A 23,512-nucleotide genomic window follows, 5' to 3' on the forward strand; every position below is an offset into this window, starting at 1 on the left:
AGAAATTACTGAAGACCTCAGAAGCAGAGAAAGCTTTGAATACTTTGAAGTTTTGCTAAGAGTGGTGGTGGTAAACACCTTCTTGAAAGTGTTTATAAAGGACAATGGTAACTAAGGCCTCATTTGTTTTTTGCTTTTTTAAGATCAAGACGCGTGAATCTGAATACACATCTGAATATCAAGATGTGTATTAAGATTAAGACATCTAAATTTGAATACACATCTGAATATTAAGATGTGTATTAAGATCTGAATACTAAATGATTAAGACTGTTTGATTTTTAATATCTGAATGTATAAAATTTATCTTTATTTGAAAATTAATAAACATAATATTCAAATGAAATACTAATTAATCTAATATTTTATCAATAAAATATATAATTTTTTTAAAATATAGTAGTTGATGGTAGTGATGGCTAACAGTGGTGCTTGTGAATGTCAACTAGAGGCGGTGGTTGGTGGTAGGTTTGGTTGATGGTGGTAGTTCAGGGTAGTAACTAGTGGTAATTAGTAGTGGTGGTGATTATGATTGAGAATGGTGGTGGTGAGTGGTGATAGTTAATAATGACGGGTGGTGATGGTAGTTGTGATTGAGGAAGGTGGCGGTGGGTGATGGTAGTTTATAATGATGGGTAGTGTCGGTTATGATTGTTGATGGTGATGGAGTGGTTAGTTGTGATAGTTGAGGTGGATGGGCGTTTGTGATTGAGAATGATGGTGGTGGGAGTAGTGTGGATGGCGGGTGGTGATAGTCGATTATAGTGGCGACTATGATTGAGGATGATGGTGGTGGTGGTGGCGGCATGGTGGCAGTTGATAATGATAGGCGGTAGCGACAACTAATAATGAATATGGATGATAGCGTCTTAATAAAATTAAGTCTCTGTTATGGATCTTAATCATACAGACCTATTCAGACTCATTAAGTGGTTGTGAAGTAAAAATAAATAAATATACTTAATGATTAAGATCTGAATAATTAAGATTCGGACTTTAAATACAAACGCACTTTATGTCTAAGATCTGATTGATTAAGATTCATACCTCCATTAAGTGCAAACAAATGAGGTCTAAGAGAATTCTGTTAATCAGAGGTGAAGAGTTATTCTGTGGGCACCCCTGGAAGATAATAACATCTGAAGTAACATGGTTTTGTCTTCCAACTAATTGTCAAAGTATATATTGATATCTTTAGTCCATATTAGATCAAGACATCAGGCCCTACCTTTTGTCTGGAGTTGGAACATAGCATGCTGATTCCCCAATTATCGGAATCCTTTCCGCTACGTCTCCTATAATTTTACCTAATTATTCTCTACTGATAATGGCACTTCAGGTGTCGTAATTCTCTCCCGAGCAACTACAACAATTTACTAGATATAATCTCCCGAACTATGCTAGCTGGCACAATCTTACCGCTCACTCTGACCACGTCAAGGCTTTGTTATTCCTAAATCCACCTTTAAACGTGTCGTATTGATTCCTCATATGCGTTAAGAGTGACGTTGTTCAATAACTACCTAAATATGTACCCTTTCCCACGCAATACATAATAAATAGGCACAGTCAATTGATGGCCATTCAATCAATAAAAATAAGCATGCAGTCGAACAAGTAAAGAAATTCAAAGGCTAAATTATATTGAAACTTAACAAGAATTCATCCTCCAAAAGGTTCCATCAAAACCCTAAATAATAAATTAGCTACCCATAGTAGTATGTGAAAATAGAATACTAAAATTCATAACCAATAATAGAAAACAGGAAGAAGAAAGGAAAAACTCATGGTTGAATCTTCCTCCTTGTTCCTAGTATATTCTTGTATCCAAAGGTATTGTGTAACCCTAAAGTAGTGCCTCATACTCCAAAATTATAGCCCCCCCCCGGCCACAAAATGACGTTTTAGGATGTATTTATATGACCTAGATAGGGTAGAGGGTCGTCCAAGGCAATCCAAAATCGGATAGGAGAACTGGAGGGCGTGTCTGCCTTCGCGCGTCGCGCGCCCATGGACGAGGATTCAACTTGTGAAATTTTGCCAGTTCACGAAGCGATCCGTGCCTTCGCTTCACTTCTCTGTTTTGTGCCTTCAGTTTTCTCCTTTTTCACGTCCATTTTCGTGCCCCGCACGAGATTGGACGAGCTCCCAATTCTTTCCATCTCTTCCTTTTTATGTCAAATTGTCATATTTTCATCATTTATCATCCAAACTCGCTCCTACATATAAGAAACACATAATGTACATATTTCACTTCATAAACCACATAAACTCTCACAACTCATACAAGAATTAATATGCAAATATACACAAAAATATGCACTTTTCATCATTTATCACCACCCACACTTAGACTTTTGCTCGTCCTCGAGCAGCTTAAAATTAAGCGCATAGGCAAGAAATACCTTTCAAAATATACTTAAGCATCACCCCAATAACAGTGGTTCATATCAATACTTAGAACTCAACATATGCACTCTCCATACTTTTTCTCAAGTTTTAAACTCATGCCAAGATTATTTAAAACAACTTTGTGTGACTCTTCTAACATTCTGGCCTCAAAAATTAATTCCACTACATTCCTCTTTGTGACTCGCTTCTTGTGCAAACTAAAGATAAGAGTTCCTTACCAATCCGATATAAAGCATGTGCCCTCACCAACAAAACAAAAGAGTGTAATCAGTCCGCACACTCAAATATGAATTCAAGTATAATTTAAGGACTCACAGAATGAAAGAATTCAGTCACTCTCATAAAGAAACTCATGTGCCCCAAAGCTCGTACCATAGGCTTGTCTGTAATGTAAGTCTCTACTAATTTAAGCTCGCAAAGTTTAGAATCAATTAGGTCTTCATGGGTTGTAATGTAGGCTAAGGGACGGGTATGATAGATATGGATAGTAGCGACTAACCCTCCTAATACTTTTAATACAATACACTTAACTTTTAAGTACACCCTCTTCATGATCACTCAACATATCACCAAGACACCGTAAATAACGTAGCCCGTTGACTTTAAGCATATCTACATAAGCACTAGCACATATCAAAGTGAATTGGAGGGATTTTTTTTTCAAAATCTTTTCAACACCCTCCATAAATTGGTATTTCCAGCTAGTAACTCTCTCTATTCACACATGCCCCTTTTGGCCTTTCTATGGTTCCACTAAAAAAACTACCCAATCTCTTTTCCTTCACTTCTAGCGACTTAAGTGCTTTCGGAGGTAAAGGTTCAACAAAATTTAATTAAGAACAAAAGGGATTCGTCTTGTAATGTGGGTACCAAAAAAAAAAGGTTTACAGGTTCAAACGAGCTAATAAAAGATAATATTTATCACTGGTAGGCAAATAGACTAAAGGGTCAATCAAAGAAATGCCTATATCATTTCCTAAACTCACAAGACTTAGTGGGCGTTTGGACATAAGAATTGTAAAATTCCAAAATAGGGGGAAAAAAAGTTTTAAGTGAAAATGATATTTGAAATTTAGAGTTGTGTTTGGATATGAATATAATTTTGGGTTGTTTTTGAAGTTTTGTGAGTGAAAATTTTGAAAACATCTTTTTAGAGTTTTTAAAATTTTAGAAAATTTTCAAAATGCATCTTCAAGTGAAAATTAAAAATTTTATGAACAAATGCTGATTTCGGAAAAAAGTGAAAATATTTTGGAAAAAAGGAAAAATTTTCTTATGTCCAAACGGGCTCTTAATCATTTCGCTTCGAGTCACACACGGGGCTAGTTCTAGACTAACAAGGGATGGCATATAGTACAACCAAAATCTCACCTCACACAATGCACATGACTTATTCAAGACGGCTCAGACTTGACTCTCAAGTTAAAGCAACTAGCACAGTCATAATATAATTCAATCGCATAGGATGTACATAATAGGAGTCAAAATACGAGCCCAAGTGTCAGAATAAGTCACATATACTCTCAAGGCATAGACTACAAGACTCAAGAAGAAAGTACTCAGCACAAATGCTCCAGCTCTAATCCCCAACATAAAACATGTCAAAAAGCATAGATACTCAAGTTCTTCCCATTCCATTATCAATTGAAAAGGAAAAAACAATGAACTTTTTTTTTTGTATTTTTTTTTTGGACTTTAAACCCTCAAGAAAACTGCTTAGGAGGTCCATCGTCGGAAAAAGTCCAAAACTTTTTGAGAATTCTACCTACAAGAAAAAGAAAAAAATAATACTACCCGGTTTAAAGAGTCATTCCTTGAAAAAAAACTGTGGTCATAAGAAAAACCAAGAGGGATTATTTCTACCTAATTTTATTTATTTATTTGATTTTTTTTTCAACACACATAAAATAACACAACTAAAATAGCATAGAAAATTATCCAACAGTTTCTTCACCCCACACTTAAAATTGTGTATTGTCCCCAATGCACACTCATAAATACAAGAGGGTAAAAGAAACTCCCTGGTGGGCCAAAGGTCGAAGCATTAGCAGCTCATGGGATACTCAGACTTCTCCCAGACCTTTCTTTGTGCGGGCACCCCATACTTAGTTCTAACCATCTCACTTGCTTTTGCTTTCTTCCAATAGCTTTGCTTCCTATGCTCCTATAAATAAAAAATGACACTACAAAAATAATACAATAAAATAATAATAAAAAAGAACTAAAAATAAAAGAAAGTAGTAAAGCTGGGTTGCCTCCCAACAAGCGCTTGATTTAACGTCGCGGCACGACGCGAATCACTTTTTGCCTCCACCTTGAGCATATGAATTGAACCCCAAGTTTTGCTTCAAGTTTTCTACTATGCTCCAAATGTGGTGGAACAAATCTAACTGCCCCAAGAAAATAATGTAGTATTCTACAATTCTTAGCCTTTGCGTGAGGTCCTGACCTTCTGGCAAGAAGAATTCCAAATTATATGCACTTGTTCCTCATTCCTTGACTCCTTAATTGTCTTGGATTACTCTACATCCATATCATCGTCGAAACACAATGTGGAAAAATATTTGGAGTGTGGACCAATGCGCTTAACTATATGAATATTGGGATTGTCAACATCCTCAACACCCATGATACTAGAGTCAACTAAATATGTCTCATCAATGTACTTGGTTGACTCTAGTATCTCTTCTACAACATCGACATCCTCAAAATCTAGTTCGATTGATTGTTGGTGTTCTACTCTGACCTTCTCCCTTAGCACCTCAAATTGTGCATCTAATACATGTTTCTTTTGGCTACTATCCACAATATCAGCTGGTTGAGCATTAAATGCTTCAACTAATTGACTCACTTGTGCCTCTAGGTTAAGAATAGTTACCTCTTGCCTTTGGATAGTATCCTCTAGCCTTTGTATCTGTTGTTGTTTCTCATTACTTTGTTCCAAGAGGCACTTTAACATATCTTTGATCTCCTTCAGGTTAGCATCCCTAGGTTCTTTATTCCTATTAACTTCACCAGAAAAAGTAGAACCATCATAGTAAGGGGTTGTGGGAGGACAAGAAATATAAGCACAACCATGAAAGTGACCATCTTGACTACCGCACATATCACACACATTCCACACATAAGATTGAGTTGATGCACATAACTCGCTCGGGAATATTTTGATAATTTTGCCATGGGTGGTTTTCTCCACAATATGCATAAGGAGAAGCAAAAGTAGAATTACCAACATCAAAGCTCGCATAACTCCAAGATGCTATGTTTTTAAAATCAACAAGTAAAACAAAAATAAAATACAAGAAAACAAAAATAAAAGTTCAAACTTGCAACCTAGCAATATGTACACCTACAGCTATACCGTTAGTTCCTCGGCAACGACGCCAAAATTTAGTCATGCCCAACTATGTCGTATAAAAAGGACTAAACGGTCGTTGCAAATATAATCCGATCTAAGAGTCCGGAGTCGAATCCCACAGAGAACTAAGATTTAGCTACAACTGTTCACTATCACCAAGAAGACAAGTTTGAACAATTCCTAAATTATAAATATTAAGATTCATATGTCTACCTAATTAACTAACAAATTAAAATAGTAAATTAACAACTAAAGATACTAAGGGTTGGAGACAAGATTAAAGAGGTCTAGAGTTATGATTCCCCAATTGTCGGAATCCTTCCCGCTGCGTCTCCTATAATTTTACCTAATTATTCTCTATTGATCATGGGCACTTCAGGTGTCGTAATTCTCCTGAGCTACGCTAGCTGGCACAATCTTACCGCTCACTATGACCACGTCAAGACTTTGTTATTCTTAAACCCACCTTTAAACTTGTCGTATTGATTTTTCATATACGTTAGGAGTTAGTTATTCAACAACTACCTAAATATGTACCCTTTCCCAAGCAATACATAATAAATAGGCACAGTCAATTGATGGCCATTCAATCAATAGAAATAAGCATGTAGTCGAACAAGTAAAGAAATTCAAAGGCTAAATTATATTGAAACTTAACAAGAATTCATCCTCCAAAAGGTTCCATCAAAACCCTAAATAATAAATTAGCTACTCATAATAGTATGTGAAAATACAATACTAAAATTCATAACCAACAATAGAAAACAGGAACAAGAAAGGAAAAACTCATGGTTGATTCTTCCTCCTTGTTCCTAGTGTATTCTTACCTCTAAAGGTGTTGTGTAACCCTAACGTAGTGTCTCATCCTCCAAAATTGCGGATCCCCCCTCAAAATGACGTTTTAGGATGTATTTATATGACATAGGTAGAGTAGAGGGCAGTCCAAGGTAATCCAAAATCGAATAGGAGAACTGGAGGGCGCGTTTGCCTTCGCGCGTCGCGCGCCCATGGACGCGGATTTAGCTTGTGAAATTTTTCCAGTTCGCGAAGGATCCGTGCCTTCGCTTCACTTCACTGTTTTGCGCCTTCAGTTTTCTCCTTTTTCGCGTCCATTTTCGTGCCCCGCATGAGATTGTACGAGCTCCCAATTCTTTCCATCTCTTCCTTTTTATGTCAAATTGTCATATTTTCATCATTTATCATCCAAACTCGCTCCTACACATAAGAAATACATAATGGGCATATTTCACTTCATAAACCACATAAACTCTCGCAACTCATACAAGAATTAATATGAAAATATACACAAAAATATACACTTTTCATCATTTATCACATGCATCACAATCTAATCGCTAAGAAGAGATGTAATGTAACCTAGTTGTGATCATTCATGTCCAAATATACACCTAGACATTTTTTTCCATTGACATGGTTTTCTAGCATCCATTTAATTGAAAATATGGAATATACATACGAACATACCAATAGGACAAAGGAAAGTGGGATGTTTCAGTTGCTTCCTATCCCGGCCCTGGACTTAATCCAGAATGTTTGGCTACTCTCATATTATCTACTGAAAATATCATTATTCTTAGTGGATTGAGTAAAGTTTATATATGGAGGTTTAGGAACTCTTTCCGCAGATTATGATAAACAAACACCTGATCTTTGGAATTCTTTGATGTACTAACTTACAAATTTGACTAATTACAGAAATCCTATTATGATGTATCCCTTGGAGAAAAAACTTATATGACAAAAATATGTGAAGTATTTAAAACACATCTAGTTATGGGTTTGGATTCAATAATTAGCAAACAAGCAACATTATTTACTTCTAGATAGCCACTATCTTAGGGAACCATAGAGTAAATACAGCTGCACTAATCGATGTTTATAGAAATAAGCTGACTTCAATAAATACAATTTCTGTTTTCTTACAGTAAGTCATTTAATCTGATGATTAATCATCTTTTCAGATCAGAATTGTCCCTCAGTTTTTCAGCTGACCAAGAGAAATTCTAATTAACCAAGCAAGAGATTTGTTTTTAAGAAGAGCAGAGAAGGAAAATTCAGGTGGAGTGTGATATTTTTATGTCACTTCTTTCATATTTTAAAGTTTGTTCATTGTCATTACCAAAAATATTTCAGTGTTCAGGATAAGGTCACAGATAAGGTGTTTTCTTTAGAGTTAATTAACATAGACTTTAGCACTTTAGAAGGTCCAATTCTCATGTTGTGGAGAAAATGGAGTCTTGATAAGAAATTTATCCAACAAGGACACTGAAAAACCAATTGGCTAAAGAATGAATCTGAACGGATTTCATTTGCTAAAGAATATGATGCTTGTCTCTTTACAAAATTTCATTCAATTGGGATCTACTGTTGCAGCTAACAGTAACTCTCTTTATCTAATTTTCAGTTATATCGTATAAATTATGTGTCTTTACCTAACTGTTCTAATGTACAAGCTGGAAATCCAGGTTAGTTCTTTACAAAACTGTGAAAGCAAAAGCCTCAGATCCTACACAAGCGAGAAGTAAGATCGATGAACAAATCCTCGCTACAGGGAATTGTGAGACCACCCATTGGATGATCAAAGCCAAATTCTTCCTCAGCTTGGCTAAGCAAGTCTTGAAATGCCGGTTGACTCAAGAATGATAATGGGATCACAAATCTCTTCTTTTGTTTCTCCCCAACATAAACAACAAAATGTCCCTTTGGAACATCTCCAGTTGTAGATGTCTTCTTGATTATACTAGGCATACGAATAGCCATTGTTGCTTAGCTCAATACAGATGAGAAAATAAGGAAAGATAATACTTAGTAAGGATCTTGAGATCAGAGAAAAGCTTTGTGTGGTTTCAGTTTTTCTGAGAGCTGTTATGGTGAACTCTTTTTTGTATGTGTTTATATAGATAGGGCAATGACAAGTTGTAGAATCCTAGTAATTTGCATTGATTAGGTAATATGTGGGAACCAGCTTAAGACAATAGCACCTGAAGTATCACACGGCTTTGCCTTCCAACTCATTATCATACTATCTAGACTTTGGAATTAGTCTAAAGCAGAAGGTCCTACTGATATTCACAACAAATAATAGATGGAAACCTCATCTTCTTGAAAATGGTTTAGTTAGGGACCACCTGGAGCCATTTCTTGATGTTTAATCAACAAGTTGTGGTCACTATTCCAATGACTAATCATGAAATCTGAATCTATGAGGGGCATATCCTGAGAATTTTAGACAAAATATCTGATCGTCCATAGTGCTAAGGCGATGGCTCAGGATACAAGTTGGTTCTTATGACCAAAAAACTAATCTTATGGTTCCAAGTGGTGCTTCAGTTGAGTACTTTATAAAATGGTGAAATTAGGATGTTATACAAATGGAAATAATAATAGAGAATTGGATAAAGTTTATTATAATTTTTCCAGTTTCATAAATCAATAAGATGGTCATAGGACCTGCAATGTTTGTGGTCAAAGAAGAACAAAACCAACCAGTGTCTACTTGTGTTGTGCTACTGCAGAGCATGTGTGGACCTCAGTACTTAAGAATATAGAAGCTTATCTTTAATGTGGTGAAGATATTATGATAGTGGACTAGTACTAATCCACAAGAATAACATGCTGGCTTAAACTTTTCAAGAAAATCGAACTGACAGTGCACCTTGAATTGATCAGATTTTATAAATCGAATGATGAGCTGACTTTGAACAGCACTTTTTTCAATTGAGAATCTAAATTCATATACCAAACTTAGGTTTCTAAGAATTTATGGACAGCCAACGCTATGGCCTGTATGGTTTAGTAACCTAAAAGGGCAGCCCGATGCACTAAACTCTCGTAATGCGCGGGGTTCGGGGAAGGGCCGAACCACAAGGGTCTATCGTACGCAGCCTTACCTTGAATTTCTGCAAGAGGCTGTTTACATGGCTCGAACCCGTGACCAAAGACCAATATGTACATATCTTCAGTCCTAAGCTGTCCACTGCAATGACTTAATCATAAAGCAAAACACTGATCTCAGGTTATAAAAAGCTTTCAACAATCAACTAAACGCCCCCTCAAATTTCTCTGATAATGCACCAATTTTGGTGTGAGCTGGAGATCCCCAATCCAATTTGGACTGATTTAATAACTTTCTCGTCATAACAGCAGTTTGCAAAATTGTTAAGGTACTAGTTGTCGGGAATAAACCCCTTACAGAAATAATATTCACAGTAATAAAAGCGGAATAATAACGTAGCACCGAAATACGGTAATTAACAAGAATAAAAGAGTGACTACGATACCAAGATTTTTACGTGAAAAATCCTTTTGAATAAGAGAAAAAATCACGGCCCCGAGACGAGCAACTAATATCACTATAGCAAGGAATTTTACACTTTGTAGGTCCGAGTAAAATACTCCAAAGACCACTACAATACTCAAAAGAAATAACTCTCTTTTGATATTTCCACCTCACTATTATATCGCTCACTCTCTATTTTCCTCTACACAGTTTATTTCTCACAATGCTTGAGAAATACTCTCTGCAACTATTGTGTTGCTTTTCTTCCTGTGTGGTGAAATGAAGAAGCCGAAGCTCTCCTTTTATAGGAGAAATAGCCTACCTCTTCAACCAATCAGAATGAAAGATTGGTTGATGTAAATGTTTTCTTTCTTCCGCCTAACAATTTGACATTTTCCTTCTACAGCCTACCATATTTGACAATGCAAAAGAAAATATGGCTGCCAATCAAAGGAAGAAAGTTATCTTCCTTAATTTATGGGATGAACCCCACAAAGCTCCCCTTCCAGTACCATTCACCTGAAGGAGGTAGCACTGTCTTCTAGTTTGAGTGCATGCCGACAAATTTTTTGCATAGCTCGAACTTGCCTCTTGGTACCACCTTGGTCAACATATCAGCAGGATTTTCAATCGTGTGAATCTTTTTGACCTGTAAAGATTCGTTCTCCACCTGCTCACGAATCTAATGATATCTCACATCTATATGCTTTGTTTTTGCATGATACATGGAGTTCTTGCTCAAGTCTATTGCACTTTGACTGTCACAATAGATAACATACTCCTTTTGATACAATTCCAGCTCTTGAAGAAACCGCTTGAGGCATACCATCTTCTTGCCAACTTCTGCAACAGCAATGTACTCTACTTCAGTTGTTGAAAGTGCAACACACTTCTGCAATTTAGACTGCCATAATATAGCTCCCCCTGAAAATATAAACAAATATCCAGTAGTGGATTTTGTGTTATCAATGTCACTTGCCATATCAGCATCTGTATAGCCCTTCAAGATTGGATGAGATCCTCCAAAGCATAAACAATCTCCCGTGGTACCTCTCAGGTACCTGAGTATCCACTTGACTGCTTGCCAATGTTCCTTTCCAGGATTTTCAAGGAATCAGCTAACAATACCAACTGCATGAGCAATATCAGGTCTGGTGCATACCATTACATACATCAAGCTTCCGACTGATGAAGAATAAGAAACTCTAGCCATGTTCCCTTTCTCCTCCACACTTGTAGGACACATCTTCTTGCTCAACTTTAGATGACTACCAAGAGGTGTGCTGACTGGCTTAGCATTCATCATGTTGAAGCGTTCCAGTACACGTTCAATGTACTTCTCCTGAGACAGCCACAACTTTCTGCTTGTTCACTCTCGAACTATCTTCATACCCAGAATTTGTTGTGCTCAGCCCAAGTCCTTCATATCAAATGACTTGGACAAATCTCCCTTCAACTTTGCGATCAACCCCTTATCTTTTCCTACAATTAACATGTCGTCCACATACAACAACAATATAATAAAGTTATTTTCAGAAAATCTTTTGAAGTATACACATGGATCAGAATATGTCTTTGTGTAAGTTTGACTTTTCATGAATGAGTCAAACTTCTTGTACCACTGCCTTGGTGCCTGCTTCAACCCATAAAGACTCTTATTTAGTTTGCACACCATGTGTTTCCTTTCAGCTACTTCAAATCCTTCTGGCTGCTCCATATAGATCTCCTCTTCCAAATCTCTGTGAAGAAATGTAGTTTTCACGTCCAACTGCTCCGCTTCAAGATCTAGGCTAGCTGCTAAGCTCAAGATTGTTCGAATAGAAGTCATTTGGACAACAGGTGAGAAAAATTCGTCAAAATCAAAGCCTTTCTTCTGCTCAAAGCCTTTTACCACCAATCGAGCTTTGTATCTGACCAGCTTGCCATTTTCATCTTTCTTGAGTTTAAAGACCTACTTACATTTGAGTGGTCTTTTACCCTTTGAAAGTTCAACCAGCTTGTACGTGCCATTTTTCTACAAAGATTCCATCTCCTCTTGCATGGCTTTCATCCACTGGTTCTTTTCTGGATGGGACATCACCTCCTTAAGACTTCCTGGCTCCCCCTCATAACTGATGAGGACATACTCCGTGAAAGGGTATATGCATGACTCTACCCTTGGCCTTTCTGATCTCCTCAGAGGTTGAGGTTGTTCTTCTCCCTGAGTGGGGTGATCCACTTGCTCGACATCATCATCAAGTTGCTCTCCCTGCTCAATAACCTCACCTGGTTGCTCCCTCTGCTCAGCAACCTCGTCGGTCGTACTTTCTGCACTTGTGGGATTGTTAGAAGTAAAAGGCATAGTAACAAGGTTAGGAATAATACTATTATTGGCCTTCTCTGGCATATCATCAGCAGTTCCAACTTCACTTTCTCGGAAGACTACATCTCTGCTTCTGATGGCCTTCTTCTTTACGGGATCCCACAATCTGTATCCGAATTCTTCATCTCCATATCCGATGAATATGCAAGGAACAAATTTATCATCCAGCTTTATTCTCTGCTCCTTTGGTACATGTGCAAAAGTCTTGCAACCGAACACCTTCACATGCGAGTAAGACACCTCCTTGTTGGTCCAAACTCTCTCTGGGATATCAAGCGCCAACAGAACTGATGGACTCCTATTGATCAGGCAACAGGCTGTCTAAACTGCTTCACCCCAGAATGACTTAAGGCAGTTTAGCCATTCTGAGCATGCTTCTTACCTTATCCACAATGGTGCGATTCATCCTTTCGGCTACACCTTTGTGTTGTGGGGTTCCAGGAACTGTCTTTTCATGTATGATCCCATGGTTGGAACAGTACTCTTCAAATTCCCTTGAAGTGTACTCACCTCCATTGTCACTTCGGAGACGCTTTAGCTTTTGGCATATCTCCCTTTTCACTATAGCATGAAACTTCTGGAAAATTTGAAACACATGATCTTTGGTTTTCAAAATATAAACCCATAATTTTCGTGAAGCATCATCAATAAAAGTAACAAAAAATTTGTTACCGCCCATCGATTCAATTTCCATTGGACCACAAATATCAGAATATACCAAATCAAGTATATTCAATTTTCTTTCAGACAATGTCTGAAATGAGACTCTATGCTGCTTACCAAATAAACAGTAGTCACATGGTTTTACCATTGTACATTTGGCATAAGAAATGAGTGATTTCTTGGCAAGAATCTACAATCCCTTCTCGCTCATATGACCCATTCTTTTGTGCCACAAATCTGCAGAAATCACATCTTGTGCCGCGTTCAATTCACCTTGGCATATTTCTGCATTTGTCCTGTACAACGTGCCATGAGCAACTCCCTTTGCAATCACCAATGATCCCTTGGTGAGTCTCCACTTTTGATTTGTAAAATAGTTCTCGTATCCATCTCAGTCTAAAGCAATTTTCGAGATCAAGTTCATCCGCAGATCAGGTACATGTCGCACGTCCTTCAGAACCAATGTGCATCCGACATTTATCTTGATACAAATGTCACCAATCTCCGCAATCTTTGAGTAACTTGTGTTACCCATTCTCACAAGGACGAAATCACCTGTTACATATCTGTAAAAAAGATCTCTTACCGGTGTGGCATGGTAAGATGTTGTTGTATTAACCACCCATTCCGACTCTGGGCCTGATAAGTGCATGCATTCCTCTTCTTCATTTATATAGAGGACAACATTATCATTGTTTTGCACCATAGCAGTTGTGTTATTGTCATTCTTCTAGACACTAGTTTCACCTTTTCCCTTCCTTGGATTTGGGCAATCTATTTTGAAGTGACCTAGTTGATCACAATTGTAGCAATTTCTAGCTCTTGATTTGGATCAGTTCTTAGACTTCCCACGAGCTCCGGATCTACCATAGTTGCTCGAATTCCTTTGATAACTCTTGCCTCTACCTTCTGTGATGAGAGCATGTCCTTGATTTTCAGGCTCCTTTCTCATCTTCTTATTGAGTAAAAGAGCTGATGTGACATCTTTCAACTCAATGGTAGTCTTACCGTGCAGGATGATTGTTACTAGATTATCGTACGAAGATGGCAACGAGTTCAACAGCAAGATGGCTTTATCTTCTTCCTCGATTTTTGCTCCGAGATTGGCGAGCTGTGTGATTATTAAATGTGACAAAAATTCGTACCTTCACCCATGTGTAGGGCGTATAGCTGCTTCTTCAGGTATAATTTATTTTTTAGCGTTTTGGGCATGTATAGGCTTTCCAACCTTGTCCAAATACCACGTGCGGTGTCTTCATCAATGATATTATTTACCACATTATCTAATAAGTATTGCACTGGCAACCCTTTTATCCAAGTCACCCCAATCCTCAGCTTTCATGGTATCAGGCATTTTGGCATCAACATATAGTACCTTGTGTAGTCCTTGTTGGATAAGCAGATCTCTGTTGCAGCTAAACGCACACGCAAGTATACGTGGTCGTCAAGTAATAAAGTGACTAAAAGTCAGATGTCGAACCCACGAGGACTTGTGATTAACTATTAACTAAATTAGACTATCCTAATTATCTAAACAAGAATTAAACCTAAAAATATTTGATTCTAAACTAATTAAATAAAAAAATATAAATAATGAACTTTGAACAGAGAAAGAGCAGATTTTTATGATATCAATATAATGAAAACGATCTAGGGTTATGGGATATCTAACAATCCTATTGTATTCTTCAATTGAATCGACCGACTAATTTATCTAGCTTATTGGTTGACAGGGTTAATATTGCTCATAAGAATCTGTCGAGTTCTTACTCGCCTATTCAAGCTGACCTAACGCCTATATGTCTATGGAGTTAGAATCATCAAGAACGCATTTATAATTCCTGTAAATCAACCAAGCAAGGCAATTAGGTATATGTCTATCCTAATCACGAATCCGTTCCCCGATGTCCGAGTTCAAGAACTTGCTCTACTCAATCCTATATGCAATCTAGAATTTCCACTTTCGAGTTCAATTCTAGATTCGTAGATAGTATTCAATTGGTGATCAAGCAATTAAATAATTAAGTGCAAGATTGAATAAATAAACCCATATGATAAATCAAGAAGGCAAAATCAATATCCGAATAACAATAGTCATGAAAGAACCACAACTCTAGAACGTGAAGTTTAGCTCCACATAGACATGGTAGCCAAATAACAAATCATACAAAGAAACATAAAATTTACTAAGTTTGGTAGGAGAAAGATGGAACTTGATGAATTCCGGCCTCCGCGGCGGCTCTGTGCTTGTGTTTTCCTCTCAAAAACGTCCTCCCCCTTTTTAAAATAGGTTTAGGTTGGCTTTTATATGAGTTGGGGGCGTCTAGGGGTCAAAATAACCGAGTCCTAGTCGAAAAAGGACACTTTCCCGTCTTGAGCGTCCAGGTGAGCGTGGGGCGCTGGCCATGGCGCTCAAATATTTTGGCTGCTGTAAATTGTGCCACAGCGAGTGTCCCACGCTCGCTGTGGCCCTCAAATTTCACTTTTTGCGTTTTTGTCCCGATTTCGCTCCAATTCGCGCTCTTTCGTCCCAAATTGCATCCGAATGATCCCTACACATAGAAATACCAAAAATTGGCACAAATAATCATATTAAACATCTCAAATCGTCGAGACATGAGCAAAATGTGAGGTGATATATATCAAAATATGCATACATTAAGCCAATTATCAATCTCCCATCATTCTTTGCCATGTTGAGAAACCGCTATCTCCATTAAAGTTTGCTACCTTGTACTTTACTTCGGACATTTTTATTTTTCACTGAGTATAGTACTACCGACAATGAATAGTATTTCTGTGAACGAGCAGAACATGTGCTCTGATACCAGTTGTTGGGAATAAACCCCTTACATAAATAATATTCACAGTAATAAAAGCGAAATAATAACGTAGCATCGAGATACGGTAATTAACAAGAATAAAAGAGTGACTACGACACCAAGATTTATACGTGGAAAATCCTTTTGAATAAGGAAAAAAATCACGGCCCCGAGACGAGCAACTAATATCTCTATAGCAAGGAATTTTACACTTTGTAAGTCCAAGTAAAATACTCCAAAGTCCAGTACAACACTCAAAAGAAATAACTCTCTTTTGATATTTTCACCTCACTATAACATCGCTCACTCTCTATTTTCCTCTACACAATCTATTTCTCACAATGCCTAAGAAATACTCTCCGCAACTACTGTGTTGCTTCTCTTTCTGTGTGGTGAAATGAAGAAGACGAAGCTCTCCTTTTATAGGAGAAATAGCCTACCTCTTCAACCAATCAGAATGAAGGATTGATTGATTTTTTCTTTGTTCCGCCTAACAATTTGACATTTTCCTTCTCCAACCTACCATATTTGACAATGCAAAAGAAAAGACAAGACAAGACAAGAAAGTTATCTTCCTTAATTTATGGGATGACCCACACTAATTTGGTAATAGTAGGACTAGCGCAGAACATTTGCGCGCCCTATTGACATTTCCACTCTGTTGGCATTTAAAACACATCACATATACAAAGGTCATCTATTCTTGTGCTAATCTTGCTCAGCTAAAGTAACAACTGAGATCAGAAAAGAATGAAGTTGGAGTTCCCAGCACAAAGTTTCAGTTTAATGATGCCTTTTTTTCTTGAACTGAATTTTCCAAGATAAAGGGTTTTACTCTTTAACATAGACCAATGATGTACACCTATTTCTATATTCTGTAGCTTTAAAGGGGGTTAAACCCCAATGAAATTCTTCTTTTCTGGGAGAAAAACTGTTTCTTGCTCCTCAAAAGCGCCAGAAATAAATAATATAAATGAAAGGAAAATCTTTATAACTGTTGAGAGACAATTGCATATGAAACATCATATGGATTTGCTTTCCAATTCATTAATTGTCAAAGTACTTAGACCATATACTTGCTGAAGAAAACATCAGGTCCTACTACTTCCTCATAATTGAAAAGCGACCCCCCCCCCCCCCCAACAAGACTAGAGCACTATGAATGAATAAAGTCGCTTGTCCAAGGATCAATGAGACAATGACAACTTGAATTGTTGGATAAGTGATACGAAACTCCGGGGGTCCATCTTTGGTTAAAGACATTTAGTGATGTCTAAACATGATAAGTTCTGTTAAGAAGTTTTAATGATTTAACAAACCTGGTACCTATGAAGATATATCCTTAAACTTTGTGCATTCAAAACTGATGCAAATGCTGATTTCTTCTGACTCTAAGGTATAAAATAGCTTAGGTGTACTAATTTAGAAAGGTGTATAGGTGATTTTCACAAGGCAAATCATATTTCTTTCTATTAATGGAATTATAACACAGTCAATAAATGCTACTTGCGCAGTTCCATTGCACAATGTGAAGTACTGGTTTGCTCTCTGCAGATACAATTTCAATGAATTAGGCATTCCATTTTCAAAGACAACATAGTTAAAGTTTGATTATACGCTTTCCTTTCCAGTTCTATCAACAATATGAACCGGTAGAAAAGGCTTTGTATATAAGTTTACAGCTCTTGCTTCGCGTGGCAAGAGGAAAAAATAAAAAATAAAAAATGAAACAGAAAAATCCTAAGCTCTGATCTAGTGAGTCTATAGAATGCTGCTTCATTTCATATGATCATAAACTGTTCAATTGAGAAGTGACATGAAAAAATGCATTCTCATTGCATGGTAAAGTGAGACCACCCATAGGATGTTGAAACCCAAACTCTTCCTCTGCTTTCAAAAGCAATTCCTGGAACGAAGCTTGATTCAAGTATGCAATGGGAACGACGTACCGATTCTTCTCTGTCTCTCCTACGTAAACTGCAAAATGTCCTTTTGGAACATCTGAATGATTCCTAGTTAGAATAGAGTGCAGTTTGTGGAATTGCTTGACACTGGAAATCATATTTAGCAAACGAATACCCATGATCACTTTTTGTTATTGAATGTACCTAAGTAGTATTGGTGTTTGATAATAAGATTGAATTGAAGTATTGGTGTTTGATAAGTTTGCACTTGAAATGTTCTATTTATATTAGCGCGCGGCTTGCATATGTTGCCACCGCAGTTCAACTGTTGTTATGGGCTATAGGTCCCTACTTCACATAAAGACATTTAAATTTACATAATTAATTCTTGTGAATGCATCAGCCTGAAGTGGCAAAAGAGCTCACTCGTTTTCCTATATTTAATTCTAGGCTGATGTACAATTCAAAAGATTGATGCCTCGGAAATAGGTGGTCTTGTATAATGGAAAGCTTTTAACAAATAATTGTGTGAATTTCAGTTCCTACAATGCAGAAACTCTGGAAAAGGTACTAACTGGTAAGTACCATGAGGCCACTAGTCATAATTGTTAATCCCTCCGAACCTTTTTATATGTTGTTTAAAATATTGGTATACTCACTACTAAAATTTCAATAATATTAGTCATAAGGGTTATTTTGCAAAATTATCTATATTTCTTTCCTAAATGAGTAACTAATGATTATATGTGTCTTCTTGGAGTAGTAAGAGTGTAAAACTGAAAAAAATAATTAAAGCTTTTTTTAATTTTCTAAATTGAAAATATTAAAGACCAAATTATTTTTACTATGAATAGTCTTGCAGCACTCATAAAATCTTTATGTACCATACTCTATAGCTTTGAGTTTCCTCAAGAACTGCGAGTTACGCGCAATAACATAGAAAAACTATTATAAAGTAGTAGGAGGAAGTATAAAATGGACTGTAGCAGATAATAAGAACTTTAACAGTGGCTTTCTTGGTTGGCGGTGGTCGTAAGCTTATGACTACACCACCATTCCTAATTGTTTCCCACACCATTCCCTATTGTTTCCCACTTTGGACATGTTAATTAATTCATATGATAGTTCACGAACAGCTTAAACTAAAAATAGTTGGCTTATGTATAATATATATATATAATTTATGTATAATATGTGCATAATTTCTATATATTGACTATGAAAAGTAAATAATGAATTCGGCTAGCTATTTGTGTAAATACCGCATTAATGTTTGTGTCAAACATAGACCAAATATGTACCAACATCTTGAGCCCTAAAATGTAAAAGATTGATGTTGCCCTCCTTAATTTATGTAATTATTTCAATATGGAAAAAAATTCTTTTATATATATGTATCAAATTGCAACTCCCATACCTGCCCTCGCCTGCTTAATCTTTTCATATATCCATTGCAGTTATCTGCAAATTGCACGTCCTTACAAGTACATGTAGCTGTCAAGTCATTTACCTGAAGATTACTATTTTTGGCGCAAGTGTCTCTGACGTTCAAATAATTGTTTTCCTATGCGGAAATAACTGCTCACATGCATGTGACTTGGCAATTGAAAGCCGTTATTTCCACTTTCTGAAATGATGTATCAATTTGCATCATGTAGTTCCATATAGCCCCCAATTATATACTAATAAGTTACCTTCTGTTGATTACCCAGTATTATCCCACACTGTTGGGTCTGGGCAGGGTAATGTATATCCAGACCTTACCCCTATCTTGTGAGGATAGAGAGATTGTTTCCAATATACCCTCGGCTCAGGAAAGCATAACCACCACATTAATGAAAATATAGACAAGAAAGGACAATCCAAAAAATCCATATAAAAAGCAGAATAAAGACAACAAGATAGTAAGGTGATCACAATGAAAGAAAATAACGGTTAGTCAATAAAAACCTACTATCAACAGAAAGCGAGATTGTGTGCCGATACTACTGTTAAGAACACTCTAGACTACCTACTCTACTACCTTAATCCTCGACCTCCATACCTTTCTATCAAGGGTCATGTCCTTGGTCAGCTGAAGTTGCGCTATGTCTTGCCTAATCACCTTTTCCCACCTCTTCTTTGTCCTACCTCTACCTCTCCGTAGGCCCTCCAATGTCAACCTCTCACACCTTCTCACCGAGGCGTCTGTGTTCCTTCTCTTCATATGACCAAACCACCTAAGTCGCGCTTCCCGCATCTTGTCCTCAATAGGGGCCACACCCACCTTGTCGTGAATAACCTCATTTCTAGTCCTATCTAATCTAGTGTGCCCGCACATCCATCTCAACATCCTCATCTCTGCTACTTTCATCTTCTGGACATGAGCGATCTTGACTGGCCAACACTCAGTCCCATACAACATCGTCGGTTTGACCGCCACTCTGTAGAACTTACCTTTAAGTTTCTGTGGCACCTTCTTGTCACACAAAATACCGGAAGCGAGTCTCCATTTCATCCATCCCGCCCCAATACGATGTGTGACATCTTCATCAATCTCCCTATCTCCCTGAATAATAGACCCAAGGTACTTAAAACTTTTTCTCCTAGGGATGATGTCATGACCCAAAATCCGCATGTCGTGATGGCGCCTATCTCAATACTAGACAAGTCGACAACCTCAATAAAACCATAATTTCTTTTGAGTTTGAAAACATGATATTTAAATTCCATTAAAAAAAAACTCACGATTACAGATACAAAACACTCCCAAAACCCAGTGTCATAGAGTACATGAGTATCTAAATGATAACAAGTCTGACTGATAAAAATATTGTCTGAAAACATAGAACAATACAATTACTGAAAGGAAGAGAGAGTCAAGGTCAGTGAACGTCGGGCAACTGCCTTGATAGTCTCCAACTGATAACACTCTGAGATCTAACAGTCATCGTGTCTGGAAGCACCTGGATCTGCATACGAGATGCAGAGTGTAGTATGAGTACAACCAACTTAATAAGTAACAAGACTAATCTTTGGGCTGAAAGTAGTGACAAGCTCAGCAGGTACAGTCTAGTATAGAAATAATAGTACATAAATGTAGGCATGCTTTCAAATTCAACAATTAAACTCAGTACTGTATATGGCCAATCCAGCCCAGGGAAGATCCATATATATATATATATATATATATATATATATATATATATATATCAATTTCCAATCAGTGACTCAGTACCATACAAGGCCAATCCAGCCCAGAGGTAAAGTTATCCCAAAATATAAATGACTCGGACAAGATCCATATCCAGGGAAAAGTCATCACAATCATAAATAAATAAGGCAAGTCCCTGCACTGGGAAGTCCATCCCGAACATATATAAATAAGTAAGGCAAGTCCATGCCCTAGGAAGTCCATCCCGAATATAAATCATCTACGCTCATTGTGGGGGGTGCAGACTCCGGAGGGCCTCCTTTAGCCCAACCGTGATATAAAGCCGATATGGACTGCTGTAGGCGGGCAACCCCGATCCATATAATAATAAAGCCTGTAAGGCCTGCTGCAAGTGGGCAGCCCCGATCCACATAATAATAATAATAATATATATAAAGCCGATATGGCCTGCTGCGATGCACAGCTCGATCCCATAAATATCCTCATAATGGATGAACATGACTGAGTATGAAATATATATTTTTTTTAAACAATTAAATTCAACAGAAACACGACTCTATCATCCCAAAATATCGGCACGTAGCCTAAACATGATCTTTAATACAAGTCTCAGCTCAATTCCTCTAACACGAGGAGAATATGCGGATAATAATATGATTCTTCAATTTTACAACTCCCCAGAATTTATTTAAGTCACAATTTCTATGGTGCACGCCCACATGATCGTCAAGTAGCATGTGTGTCACCCCCAACAATTCACATCACACGTAATTCACGGATTTATACCCTCAGAACCAAGTTTAGAAGTGTTGCTTACCTCAAACCGTGTAATTCTTTACTCCGCTATGCATTTGCCTCGCGAATTGGCCTCCCAAAACCTCATATCTAGTCACAATTAATTTGATTCAGTCAATACAATTATTGAAATTAATTCCATATGAAAATACTAATTTTCCAACAAAATCTAAAATTTAACTCAAAAATCGCTCAAAACCCGACAACAATTATAAAATATGAACGCCCATTCAACCACGAGTCCAACCATACCAAATTTACCAAATTCCGATATCAACTCGACCTTCAAATCTCAAATCTTATTTTCAAATCCCTAGACCCCAAATCCTCGAATTTCACCTCAAAAATATGTAATCTAGTCGAATTACTCAATAATAATTTAAAATTATTGACTAACAATGATCACAAAGGGACTTACCTCAAGTTTTTCCGTGAATTCTCGCTCAAAAATTGCCTCAACCCGTGTTCTTTCGCCCAAAAATATTGAAATGAGCTAAAAAAAAAAAAAAAACTTCTCAATAAAAACACTAATCTGGCCGCTAAAAGGCCTTTTTCCCGTCACTAAAAGTCCATTTTCTGTCACTAAAGGTCCGCACCAGAACCTGCTTGCACCAATAATTTATTTATTCACTAAAAAGGCTCTTAACTCCATCATATGAACTCGGAATTCGACGATTCTTGTTCCTATGAGTCACAAATAATAATACAAACCTAGTCGTTCAATCGGAACTCAATTAGCTCATTTGCTCAATGCGATATCAATTTCGCTCGTTAAACAATTAACTCATGTTTCGCGCTAAAAACCCAATCGCGAGTTGATGAAATTAGACCAAATATTCCAGATCATTCCTATAATTCATCATCAAACTCTCGGAAGTCTCAAAATCAAATTTCGGTCTCTAGAACTAAAAATGGACCTTTGGATCATTACATGCTTATGCTCAAAACACCAAACTCTTCCAAAAACTCTTCCCCGACCGCCTGTAGTGTATCAACTATAAATTTTTGTACCCAACTCCAACTGCCAAACGTTTTAAATTTTGAAAAACTAGATACAAAGGGCTACAACTTTTATTTTTGGATCATTGCCAAATTCCTTATAGATTAAGAGATATAAGCTTCCAAAGTCAGCCTTGCGCAGTAGAAATTTCTACGATGCACACTGCTATAGCCAAAAACCAGCAGTTAAAAATGACCTAGAAATGGTCCGAAACCACTCTGAAACTCACCAGAGCCCCTTGGGACACCGTCCGAATATACCAATAAGTCTCAAAATATATTACGGACTTAGTTAAGGCCTCAAATCACATCAAACAACACTAAAACCACGAATCGCACCCCAATTCAAGCCTAATGAAATTAAGAAATTCCAACTTCTATATTCGATGCCGAAACCTATCAAATCAAGTCCGATTGACCTCAAATTTTGCACACAAGTCATAAATGACATAACGGACGTAAAATATTTCCAGAACTAGATTCCGACGCCGATATCAAAAAGTCAACTCCCCGGTTAAACTTCCAAACTTAAATTTCCTACTTTCGTCATTTCAAGCCTAATTTAACTACGGAATTCCAAATACGTTTTTTAACACATTCCTAAGTCCAAAATCATCATACAGAGTTATTAGAATCATCAAAATTCTATTCCGGGATCGTTTATATATAAGTAAATATCCGGTCAGCCTTTTTAACTTAAGTTTTATCTTGGAGACTAAGTGTCTCAATTCATTTCAAAACCT

At 37.1% G+C, this 23,512-nt stretch overlaps 2 protein-coding genes across 2 annotated transcripts; both read right to left on the reverse strand.

Moving 5' to 3' along the window:
• Nucleotides 1-8,068: 8,068 nt before the first annotated feature.
• Nucleotides 8,069-9,027, reverse strand: LOC108947877 (auxin-induced protein 15A-like). Its single transcript, XM_018776287.3, has one exon. It carries the CDS (start codon nucleotides 8,549-8,551, stop codon nucleotides 8,291-8,293), a length of 261 nt encoding a protein of 86 aa, XP_018631803.1. The 5' UTR covers nucleotides 8,552-9,027; the 3' UTR covers nucleotides 8,069-8,290.
• Nucleotides 9,028-17,477: 8,450 nt separating this feature from the next.
• LOC108948061 (auxin-responsive protein SAUR22-like) lies at nucleotides 17,478-18,062 on the reverse strand. The gene has a single exon (XM_018776725.3). The coding sequence runs from the start codon at nucleotides 17,998-18,000 to the stop codon at nucleotides 17,707-17,709; it is 294 nt and encodes a 97-aa protein (XP_018632241.1). The 5' UTR covers nucleotides 18,001-18,062; the 3' UTR covers nucleotides 17,478-17,706.
• Between the last annotated feature and the right edge of the window lie 5,450 nt (nucleotides 18,063-23,512).

Source organism: Nicotiana tomentosiformis, chromosome 1 (assembly GCF_000390325.3).
Source record: "Nicotiana tomentosiformis chromosome 1, ASM39032v3, whole genome shotgun sequence".
In the NCBI taxonomy this organism is placed as follows: Eukaryota; Viridiplantae; Streptophyta; class Magnoliopsida; order Solanales; family Solanaceae; genus Nicotiana; species Nicotiana tomentosiformis.